This window comes from Notothenia coriiceps, unplaced genomic scaffold (genome assembly GCF_000735185.1).
Source record: "Notothenia coriiceps isolate Sejong01 unplaced genomic scaffold, NC01 NC01_scaffold00000667, whole genome shotgun sequence".
Taxonomy (NCBI): Eukaryota; Metazoa; Chordata; class Actinopteri; order Perciformes; family Nototheniidae; genus Notothenia; species Notothenia coriiceps.
Window position 1 is genome coordinate 80224 of NW_011333368.1, and position 12759 is coordinate 92982.

General features: G+C 43.4%; 1 protein-coding gene across 1 annotated transcript; it reads left to right on the forward strand.

Moving 5' to 3' along the window:
• Positions 1-4579: 4579 nt before the first annotated feature.
• Positions 4580-7111, forward strand: LOC104956611 (guanine nucleotide-binding protein G(I)/G(S)/G(O) subunit gamma-12). Its single transcript, XM_010784127.1, has 2 exons — positions 4580-4695; positions 5480-7111. The coding sequence occupies exons 1-2, from the start codon at positions 4603-4605 to the stop codon at positions 5603-5605; spliced, it is 219 nt and encodes a 72-aa protein (XP_010782429.1). The 5' UTR covers positions 4580-4602; the 3' UTR covers positions 5606-7111.
• Positions 7112-12759: the final 5648 nt, after the last annotated feature.

A 12759-nucleotide genomic window follows, 5' to 3' on the forward strand; every position in this document is an offset into this window, starting at 1 on the left:
TCTCATCCCGGGAGAAACTGTACGGGGTATCGTTAAGTTTTCGGTAACAAGGTAGACGCATAACGGAGTATTACAAAGGCTCCTACCTATTTTTATTGAGTTTACTCACGGTCACAACCACATTAGTCGCGGAGCGCAGGACGAATTGGCATTTTATTTTTCCGTCTTCCGTGTCCACTCCGGGACTTGCGGTTGTCAGAAGTTACTGTACGTCAGTACGACACGTAGAAAAATATCGGTGTGGTGTAAACAAACGAAAACGAAGTCGGGACGACGGGTCTTCGTCAGGGAGGTGTTGCGCCGACAATTAATAACTGTAGAAGAGTTTCTCTTTCCGGCCTCCTATCTTTTTCATCGTTTGTCCTTCGTTTCGGCTTTTACACGGCTAGAAGGACTGAAGACGACCCTCTCGGACTAATCTCTCAAGAATAAGGCATATACGAAGCGGGAGATTCCGATAGCGATAAGCATTAGGGGGCGTGGGGCGCGTCGGTGACGTTTGTGAACGATTCGAGGTGCGGGGTGGGCGTTCCACCGGGGTGGGAGCGCGGAGGAAGGCCATATTTATCCTTCCACCGTCCGCTTATTGCGGAGTAACACCTGTCGTGACGTGTGTGGGAGGTGAGTAGGGAGACTCGCACATGTGCGGAGTACTACTGTCGGGCCTACGTTTGCGTCCACACGCTCCAAACGGAGCGTCGGGAAAGCGCGAGTGCCCGTCGCCGGGCCGCTCCCGATACCCGCGCACAGCGGGACAACAACACAACTCTCTCTAGTAGTCTTCTTTTTCGGTGAGACGCTCTCCTCCCCTTCTTCGAGTAGGAGTAAATGTGTAAGTCTCACGGGGCGAGTCAGACCGAAGTAAGGGTATATCACGTCGGAAGTCGATCGTAGGTCTACTCGTCGCGTAGTTGGCAGAGGACGACCGAAGTGGCGGGGGGGCATCGACGAGACCTCAGAAGGGTTGATGACCTTTGATCGAACTCAGGGGACGGCGGAAAGCCGGTCGGGGAGACGTAGACAGGGTAGTGGTCCGTTGAGGGTTAGAGTGGGCGTCGAGGTGTAGAGTGCTGAGTAAGACGACCGGTCTCAGGGGACTTTGGGTGGGGAAGGAGTTGGTCGTAGGGTAGGAATGCAGAGGCCATTCCGTTTACATGCGGTTAGGTAAAAAAAGCAATAAGTTTAATAATTTACGGTGAGTTTACAACAAACGAAAAAATGTCACTTGGAAACCAAAAGTAAGAGAAAGATACTGGATGTCAAATTTATTATAGGTAGGTGATAAGGAAAAAGATGCAGTATTTGTAAATTATCCTGAACGACACTAGAATAATGAAAAACAAACTAAAAGTGAGTGGTGAAAGTCGACAAGTCTTTTCTGACTTACTTCGCTCAAGAGGACGACATCCAGCGATATGTAGTCACCAATCTAGTACAGAGTACAGGGTAGTGTCACCTCTCGTAGGAAAATATTTAACAGAGTAGAAATAAAAAATTAAGGGTGATTTATTGACGATTTTTTCACAAATGTAAACGTTTTACTTTGAATATACACATACATTGTACATTCTTTACTTTTGTAGTTGTTGTATTAATTCTTTCATATTTATAACATTAGTGTTTACACTATTAAAGATTATTACTAATTTTTAGGACAAAGAAGTGTACTCTGAGATACGTTTGGTGAATCGGAACGTGTAGTGAGGTAAGGAGTTCGGTCGTTGAAGGCTGGGTCAGTGTTTCACACGCCGCTGGAAAGTAGGTTTTGGGTGAATGCTCTGTTCTGATCTGTGGTGGTGGGGTCCTTGGTCTGTCGTGGGGCGGGACGTTCGGCGTCGTTCGTCGGGGGGGGGGTCTGTCGTCCGAGGTGGTGGTGGTCGTGGTCGAAGGGGGGGTCTATGAGGTGGGACGAGTCGGAGACGTGGTCGCCGGGTACAGGGGGGGTTGTGAGTGGGGGTCCGACGAGAGGAGGTCGAGGGGTCTACGACGACCTCCTGTCTACTACTCGGTCTCAGATGGTGGGGAGACTTGGTTCATGTTAATATGGACGTCGTCAAGGTCGTTCGGCGTCGGGGTCGTCGGGGTCGTCAGGTACGTCAGGTGAAGTCCGCGTCCAGCAGTCGTCGTTGTTGTTGTCGTCGTCTCGTCGTTAGTCGTCGTCGTTGTCGTCGTTCGTCGTCGTCGTCGTGTCGTCGTATGTCGTCGTCGTCGTCGTCGTCGCGTCGGTCGTCGTCGTCTTCTTGTTGAAGTTGTTGTTGTTGTTTTGTTGGTTGTTGTCCGTCGTCGTTTGTTGCGCGTCGTTGTTGTAATGTTGTCGTCGTTGTTGTTAGTTGTCGTCGTCGTCGTTGGTTGTTGGTTGGTTGTTGGTCTGATCTAGAGAGAGGACGTCGGCACGGATCCCTGTCAGAGTCGAGGGGAGGGTCTGGGTGAGACGAGGGGCTGTGAGTGTAAGTCAGGGTCGCGTCGGATTGGGGAAGTGTAGTCGGGGCGGGGGTGTCTACGGGGAGGTGGGCGGGCGGTGTCGTCGTCGTCGTCGTTGTATGAATTGATGGTCGGTCCCAGGACTGAGCGACCAGTCAGGGTCCCAGTGTTGTGTTCATAGGTACGGGGGGTTGTTTCGTGGTCGTCTAGTAGGTCGGTCGTGTCGTCGTCGTCGGTCGTCGGGAGGGGAGCGGCGGGTTCGACTGGGATGTTGCGTTCCACTCACCTTCTTCTACTCTGATTTTACATTACATTCTCCCTCAGCCCTTCGTTTCTACCACAACCGACTGCAAATAATATTACGGAGAGGAAAGACACTGTCCAGTGTATTCCTGTTGGGGTTTGGTATAATCCCCCCCGCCCCCCCTGCCTGAAACGCCTCCATTGGACTCCTTTGTTTACTTTAGTAACATAGTGACATCACTATTTAACACTCTCGCTGCTACTGGCTAGCGCTCCAACAGATTGTAGGTGATAAGGGGCGGGACATCTCTAAGCAGTTGACCAATCACAACAGAGTCGGCCAGCCGACCAATCAGAGCAGACTACGCTCTGGTTTCAGACAGAGGGTGGAAAGAGGTGCTGCAGCACAGGCAGTATGAGAAAAATAAAGAGCTTTTTGAACATTAAAGCATGGAAACATGTCAGAGTAGAGACACTAAATATACTAAATATACATCTGTATTTTAAGAAATAAAACCTGAGCCTGCAGAAGCTTTCACAATAAACTTCTGAGAAACTGTACCCGAAGCTTCCTGTTCCCTACTGAGAAAAGTTTGAGCCAAAGCAAGAAGTGTGTTGCGAACATTTTAAAAGAAGTATGTGTGTGTTTTTATGAGAAACACACACAAATGGCAGTAAAAGGAAGTAGGAGCGCAGGGCGAGTCAGAGGAGCCAGAGCTCCCTCATGGAGCTGGGATGTGTCCGGGCTTGTTCTCAGCCGGTCTGTAAATGATTAGCAGGAAGTGGAGTTACATCCCAGACTGCAGGGCTTCAACGCTCCCACACATCAGCGTCTCACACACACTGACAATCAGGCATATTATCATAGTTGAGGCTTTTTGTTTAAATACAGATATCCTGCAATGTCAGACGTTCAGTCTTTGTTGTATTTTGGCGTCTATAAGCCTAGTTTATATTTCTGTGCACACTGAAGACAGTAGCATTATTGTGCCATGTCTGCAGACCCAAAACCAAACAACAAAAATCAGTTTGCATATGCATGGGTGTGCCTCAGCTTTGTGTGTACTTCTTAATAAATAACCCTTGTAGGTGATGTCACTTTTGGGAACTACCCAGCAGAGGAAGAGGAAGTGTAGAAGAGGAGTCGTCGAAACTCACTAAACCAACAGCTGCATGCTTTACAACCATGGCTTCAGAATAGTCTCGACATGACGGTTATTAAACCCCAGTGGGCAAAACAATATTTTCTCTATCAACCATTATTATATCTCAATAATGCACCTCAAACCTCAATGCAAAAAAGGACAACATTTGCCAAAAAAACACATACGTTTTCAATTTCAGGAATAAACAACATAGTACGGTCAGTGGAAAAACGCCATACTACATACATGTGTCGAAAATGTCAGGGAAAAAAACATAATATAGAATGTCGAAATGTAAAGACAAGTTTATAGTTGGTCATGTAGTATGTTGAAAATATCAGAAAGAATGTCTTAAATTTAAGAAAAATACCACATAGTATAGTTTGTCCAAAATATGCATAAAAACGTCCTACAGTATACCTCAAAATGCAAACATGCTCCACAATGACTCTTTTCATTCAGAACCTTTGGTCCATGGAGGTTTTGAAATCTGTAATATACGAAATGACTCGATGGTTTTCTGGCCCATTGTCCTTTATCCTCTGCTTATTCATTTGGTTGGTTTTATCTGGTACACAAGATGCTATTTGCATTGTTATTATTTTGGTCATCTCAAACAAGTGTGTTCTTTCCCAGACTTAGTGGTGTTGAAGTGCATCCCCTATGCACCCCGAAGTTGTTAAAAAAGTACAACACTTATTTCTGAATCCGTGTTAAAGCCTCAATGAATCTGCCGTATACCAGTGTGTTAAAGCTTTTCTTTATGGTCCTTCCTCAGTGTTGAGTGCCCAGGATGTCTTCGAAGGCGCACAGCTCCAACAGCATCGCCCACGCCCGGCGGACGGTGCAGCAGCTGAGGATAGAGGCGAGCATCGAGAGGATAAAGGTGCAACAATCTCCCTATTCTAGAGTCACTTTCAGCTCATTTCTGTCATTTCCTCCCTTCTTGCATACTACTATGCTAAATGCTACTTGTTCGTTCAAATATCACTCACTTTCAAACAAATAATATACAAATAATTACCAAAGGAACGATGAACATTTCTTAAAAAGAATGAACCATGTGGCAGATGTAGGGAAGGTCTTGGTTCTAATTGGCTGTCCCTGCTCTGAGCATTTTGGTATATATCGCGTAAAATAAGATCTGTAGCAAACACATCTTAGCACGTTTTGTCCAGCAGGATAATCACCACATATTAACACCACTTTTTCAAGTATAGATGCGACCTCCAGAAGTAAAAAGCAAACTTTAGGCTATAAAGGAAGTGCATCACGGTCACATGACTTCACTTAAAGTCACTACCGCTAAGCTAATCGCTGCTAATGTTTGGCCTGATGACATTTAGTCGTTTATTTACTCCTTATTCATCAAGACATAGAATCTATTGACATCAACCAGTACAATATTGACTGACAAGTTTTATCTTATATAACAAACGTTAAGATCTGGTAAGCTTTTTTTTTTTCTTTTTTTTTTTCTTTTCTTTTTATAAACAAACAGCCAGACCTGGTAAGCTTGAGTTAACCACAGACCCATCCAAAAAAACCTTGACTTTGAGAAGAGGGAACCAGAAGCGCTAAAATGCTAACTCAGTTCCAGGTTTTAGGACTCATTCCACACCACTCTTCTTGGGTTGGGTTCTTAACTCTTTCTCCCTGTGTTTGTGCAGGTCTCCAAGGCCTCTGCAGACCTCATGAACTACTGCAGTGAGCATGCCAGAAACGACCCCCTCCTCATGGGCATCCCCACCTCAGACAATCCCTTCAAGGACAAAAAAACCTGCACTATATTGTAGTGGATGCCACTTAGCATGTATGTGTTTTATTGTGCTTATTAATGTCGCTGTACTCTTTTGTTGGGATAAGTGCGGGGGGGATGGTATCATTACGTTCACATCTTCTCTGAGCAGGGTGTGAGCTCCACTAACAGGAAGACTTTGCTGCATAAATTAGCGTCCTCCTCAGTGATGCGTTTGATTCTTCTTAATGTGTGTAAACATGTCTCCTATTCATTCGACAGTGACTGTTTCTGTCTCTCTGATTTGCCTTAATGTATTCATACAGCCAAAGCTTCCCTTCAGAATCTTAAATACTTTTTAATTCAAGGCGAGACACAAACATTTCTCATGCTCTTGTCAATTTCTGATAGTTTTTCTCTATCATGTATCTTTTTAAAACATTCAAAATACACATTAAGATAATTATTTTACCCTTTTTGAGTATGTGGATTTCTCCTAAATTCACCCAAAGTTAGCATTTGATTACGTCATTATTTTTGGCATATTTCTACATACACTTTTTGTTTAATGCAAAATACAATTGTCTTATTGTATGTGAATATTTGAGGAAGTCTCATACTGATATATATTAGTTTTCTAGATATTACTGCCTGAAAAGCCTGCTAGCATTCCAACACATTGTAAGTGATAGTCTAATAGGCCATCTCTAAGAGGTTGACCAATCATTCATAGCCTGATTTATATCAATTGTTATTCCTAAAAGCGTTGTTAAAAACATTTTTTTAATACAAAGAGAAATCCAAAATTCCCAGTAAAAAAATCTTGAATTTTGAATGGCTGGCTTTATCAAAGGCTATTTGCATATTTCACATAGAATTTCGAAACAATCCACCTGTAGTGTCTCGCCTTAAATGAATAATAATGGTTCAGACTTCCCATCAGTGTTTTAGAGATGATGTGCAGTTTAGCCGTTATTCAAATGTTACCATGAAGTATCTTTGATTAATGACAGTGCTAGTAACACTCAGTATTCTGCATCGTGGCTCTGACTGGCCACGATAATCCACATGCTGTTTAACCCCCCATCTTCCTAACAGTTGCAGTATGCACCATGATACAGTGTTGTCTTAAACTGAGTTAATGACCATTCTGAGAGATTCATTCCACATCAACATCTTCAATCCAAGAACATCTGCTCAGATTCAAACCATTGGGATGATATGACTGTGTTGTCAGCTGCACAATATGGGGTGAATGAAGCAACAATGAAAAAGCTTGCGCACATTCTTTTATAATTTTGTAATGAAGACCCCTGAGAACCAAGCCAAACCAATGGTACTGCATTTAAAAAAACGAGTGGTGCATTAATGAGTACTAAAACCTTAGCATGGTGATGCGCAGTCATACCATAGCAACCCAGTCTCACGGCATTTCGTGTTATAGTCACGAAATTAATCTAGTGATTCGTGTTCAACAACACGATTTCCGCATTTTTTTCGTGTCACACAGAACGATTTTAAAAGCAATGTAAATAATAACAAATTGGAAGGAAAAAAAGATTTTAAAAATACAGATTTCAGTATTCTCAGGCTCTTAGCCCCATTTATTTTCCTCGCGGACGGTGTATTTTTAAAATCTTTTTTTCCTTCCAATTTGTTATTATTTACATTGCNCGCCACTAACCACGCTCCAACCCGCATAACGCTATCCTCCAACCCGAAGACTTACTCGGCCTACGTCGCCCCTTCCCCCCCACACGCAAACCTACCGGTCGTCCAGACACTCCCAATCCCCCCGGACCAACAACTCCCGAAACATTCAATACTCCTCTGAAACTTTCACCTAAACAACTGCTGCCCCTCGGTCGACCCTCGCAAGAACGGTTCCTGCCCTCCATACAGCCGAGCGCCGGGAGAGTCTCGCGCCCACACCCACCTCCTCCGCCCGTCGTCTCAAGACCTATACCAACCTCCAAATAACTCCTCAACCTACCCCATACGGTAATCTCCTACGGATAACGTCATCCATCTCACGGCGACTTCGACTACTTACGTACTAGTTCCTAAGTCGTCGTCCCTCCTCCTCTCGACCTACCCGCGCCCTGCCCGTTACAAAACTCCACCTTTTTCCGCCCAGGACTCCGACTATCACTAAATACACCACCGACTTAAACTCCGGCCTGACAGCTTTCTGAGGCCTCAACGCCTACACTCCCCCCGCCTGCTATCTCACAAACCGACGAGTTACTCACTTCCAACTTTAAGACCTACAGAACTTAATGCCCTACCCCTCCCGCGTACTACCTACAAGACTAAACCGTGAAAAGTCAACCTCTTATCAAACAAACGTAGGTACGAAATAAGACTCTCGTGTCAACCGATCTCCCTCACCTCACACAACACCCGCTCCACTACGCAAAAAACAAATCTATATTTCAACCGCAGTAGCCGCAATTCGTCACTTTAACTTCCGAACACCGGCCTGTTTAATAAAACTGTTCCCCCCTCGTACATTTCCTACTTTCTCCTCCCTACCGGTTCGTGGTTTGGGACCCGTGCGGATCACGCGCTGTCTCCTCGTCACCGTCCTCCCACGTCCAACAACTACCAATTTGACCTACAGACAGGCCACTCTCCTAAAGTCGGGTCCTCCCCTGCCCTCACGCACAGTCACTACCAACTGACTACTAAGCTCCTGCGCGCTGTCGTCCTTACCACACCCAACCTAACCACTAGTTTACGACGGCCAACCTCCTCCTACCTCTACAAGTCCAACGGCCTCAGTTCCTCCTCTCCTGCCTCAGCAAACACTAAAAGTCTTCTCGGAAAAGACCGATACAAAACCTAGCCGGTTGGCCTAAACTTTACGCCGAGTTTCTCCAGTAAACCACGGACTCCACCCTAAAATCAACGACTCCGGTTACGTCTGCAAGTTCATAAAACTGTCTTTCCCCTCTAACTCTACCCCCGGCCTTCAACCTGGTCTACAGTACCACACTCAGGTCAGAAAATCTTACCCACACTGTCGTCGGTCAAATCTCTCCCCCTTGACAGGTCTAGACTCCTCCTCAAATTCTACCACCGCTACTCGACCCTCTACCGTCCCTCCGGAGAAATTGTTAAAAGACCTCCCGTAACCCAGTCACACGTCACTCAATTAGGTCAGTACTTCACCCTGTCAAGTACCCCAGTGTCCCCTCTTCACCCTGGCCTGTCCCGCAACTCACCTTCCTCGGTCCTTCCTCCACCCCACGACTCTCAATACAGTCTAACGACCATCTTACAACCGACTAAAACACCTTACAGAGCCTTCTCCGTCGCTGCCCCCTCCCTCTGGAACTCACTCCCACAACCCATCAGAGACTGCACCGACCTCACCACCTTCAAAAAACTCACAAACACTCACCTCTTCAATCTGGCTTTTCATGTGTGATTGTTTTTGTATTATTTGACTTTAACGATATATTTATTTGTTGTTCCTTTCTTCTCTTTTCTTTTCTCTTCACTATTATCTGTAAAGCGTCTTTGAGCACCTGTAAAAGCGCTAACAAATTAAATCTATTATTACTATTATTATTATTATAATATCTTGACTGTATTGCAAAATCAGACAAAATAATTGCCATTTTTCCAAATCTTGCTGCCATAGTGTGCAAAGAAAGCTTTGTTTTGTTTAATACAAACATACAGTGGGTAATTTTAAGAGATGTGTGACTGACCTGTATATAGGATCCTGCATGATCAGCATCTTGCTCTCATCCCATGTCCATTCTTTCCTCTTTGTGTGAGATGGATGGTTGTGACAAAGCATCAATAAAACATCAGAACAAGACATATTCATGTATTATCATTCATATGTATTGGTGTGTAAAAACAATATTTTTAGAAACTAATTTAGAGCTGAAATATTTTCTTCTTTGCTCAGCCTAACTGATTACTTTCTTAAATCAAGTGGAAAACAGTTCTATGTTATTCCTCTTCGTTGTTCACAGGTGACTTACCTTCTGTTTCTTCCTCAGTAACACCTTCACCCCGTCCACAGACACCACAATGCTGACCTTCTTCTTCTTGATGTTCTTGGCCTTGAATTCATACTAAAAAAAGAGACAAAAAGGAATAACATAAGGATAGCAGTATTACCTATTAACAGTATGTTATCTTCACTGTATGAAACAAGTCAAAACATAAATATTATTTGAGTGCAACAGGTAGCACAGTTTGAGATAAACTGCACTACAGTAAATGTAGCTTTCATACTGTAGTTTTGTTAATTTGATGGAGTATATTTGGTTCCAAATAACTGAACAAAAGTCCAAAAAGTTTCAAAACCTTTAACTTTACTGCAACCAATAAGTATATTTATAATAATGTATTGTTTTAAATACTTTGTTGACCAAATGCCCATCAAAGGCTCCCACAGCCCAACAATACTTATTTAAAACGCTTGTTTGAACCAGTAATTAACCAAAATATATTCTTTATAGCGTTCTAAAAACACAAAAAGCAACAAATACTAACACTTGAAAGTCCAACACCAGCACAATTTAAGACAATGTATGATTACACATCATAAATTATCCAAATTGTTGCCCACTTAAAGTGGACCTATCATGCTATATTCGAATAATATAGTGTAGGACCATACCTATATAAAGGCATATTTATACTTTTTATTTTTCAAAATACCAAACAGATCATGCATTTTAGCCATTCCTCATTTCGCTCAATTTAACACTGTCTTTGCATGGGCTGGTTCTGTGAGAACAGCACCATCTACAGGCCTGGCATATGTACTACAGCGTCTCCAGCGCTTTCGAACGGCAATGTCCGTGGCTGTCTCCTCCTGATTGGTGGAGTTGGCCCAATAGTCGTTTTGCCACTTCTGTGACGTCATAGAAGTGTTCAAATCTGGATCAGTCTGTATCAGATCCGTTGCAGCCCCTTTTTTAAGAGATTTGGGTATGGAGAAAAATAGAGAGCGTTGTGTTTTCTGACACTTGGTGAGTTCCCTGGAACACCGGGGACACATATTCATGTAGAAAAGACGTACAAAAGTGCATTTTGCATGATATGTCCCCTTTAAGTATTAGTTGTTTCACCTGTACATGCACCACTCAACCCTTTCGACTTCTTTCTTGCAATGAGCGTGTATGTCCTGAATTATGGCATAATTGGGATCAATTTGAAAGTATTATTATAACAGGATCTGTAGTGCACTTTAATATATCAGCATCTTTACTAGCTTGGCAGCTCACTATAGCAGCACTGATAAGTCTTTTGAGATTGGGAACAAAGCCAACTGAAAGAAAGTCTCCTCTGCAGTGAGAGGACATTTTGATGGATCACCTAACTTCACCTTGACTGTCACGAAAAACGGTATCAACATGTCAAAATACTACATTTATCCTTTCAAATGTTCTAGACTACTACCTGTCACATGGCTTGTCATTAGAAAGTGTTAGAGAAATGTTCATGTGGCCACATCTCTGCCTGACAGGAAAACAGAACATCTACCAGCTAAATTAACACTAAGGTAAAGGATGTGAGTTTGTCTCCACTCTGTTCTGCTGAGGGTTTCACAGCAGCTGTGTCGGCACGGGGAGACTAACATGTTTCCACCTCGTCAGCTGGCCAGCCTTCTGCAGAGGAACTTAGGAAGTCTGGCCTGTCGAATCAAATCACCGTCACTGTTAAACAAGAAGCATGGTTCCACACTCTTTAACAACAGGCATCCACCGTGTGACAAAATGCAGGTGTTCGACAAAAAACTGGTTTCATACAGCTTACAAAGTCGATGAAAAACGACAAACTGCAATGGAAAACAGCTCTCTGGCTTTTAACGCACGTGGAAATGATCAGTTGACATTGTTGAAAAGAAGGAAGCTGATTTGTTTTCTTGTCACACATTTTGTGAAAAGAGTGTGACTCATGGCTTTCTACGTGTAACATTTAATTTATATTTCAAAAGGTTCATTATTACAGCCACATGTTAATATAGAGCATTAGTGGACATATTTAATGTTGTACTCCAACTGCAGCCATGTGAATAAGTGTAAAAGTGTAGGAGTACGTTGTTTAAAATGCAAGGGTAAAATAAATGTTAGTGGAAACAAGGAAAGGGTAAGAGAATGAAACATTGAAGATGAGAGGAGAGGTGAGTGGATAGGAGGAGACAGCTGTTGTTACGTAAGGACATCCTGCAAACTGTGACCTTTAAATCAAGCTGCACAATGCTGCCAGGGAACAATTAACTAAACATTATGAACAAGTCAAGACCTCACAGACATGATCATGGAGTAGTTTGGTTTGTATTTGTCTTTTATGTATGCAAGCTAAGTCCTCACTGTGTGAGTGTGTGCAAAGACTCACAGGAAATAAGTGTTATGCTCTAAAAGGAAGCTTTTTGGTCAAATCCGTTTTCCACACTTTCTTCAGGCTAATTTCCTGCTTGTGTGTCTATTTGAAATGCCCTGCTCTCGCTGCCCTGGATCCATGGTGATTAAAGTTGCAGTCTCTAATTATACAGAAGCGAATCCTGGGAGAGCTGATTAAATGGAGAATAGGTTGAGGGAGGGAGGGAGAGAAGGAAACGCACCACAGAGACCGAGGGAGACGACAGGGTTTAAAGAGGAGGAACGGGGAAATACTCATGCTGCAAAGTGAAGTGGGACGTTGGTGAGATGAAAGGAAAGTGTGAAGCCAAAGAAAACTGGTGCTAAGTTTCATTGATCTCCATTGCAGTGTGCTTATGAACCCTGTGTAAAACACACAGACTGAGAGGAGAATATTTGCTCTGGGGCAAAAACTGAGAAGAATATATTCAAAGAAAGGTGAATGAGCAGAATTGGATGATTTTAGGGACGTGAACCTGACAAAAACACCATCAAAATCGAAAGAAGAGTTATAAGACGAGAGCAGAATATATCTGAATATTTAAATGAAAAGGAGTTAGGAAACAAATATAAACCAAAAGGGGCCCTATGATACTCATTCTCAGGTTCATACTACTTTATGCCTCTGACATGTCTTCAGTCTTTAATGTTCAAAAAGCTCTTTATTGTTCTCTTACTGCCTGTGCTGCAGCACCTCTTTTCACCCTCTGTCTGAAACCAGAGCCCAGTCTGCTCTGATTGGTTAGCTGGCCAGCTCTGTTGTGACTGGTCAACTGCTTAGGAATGTCACGCCCCTTTGCCTATCACGTACAATGTTTTG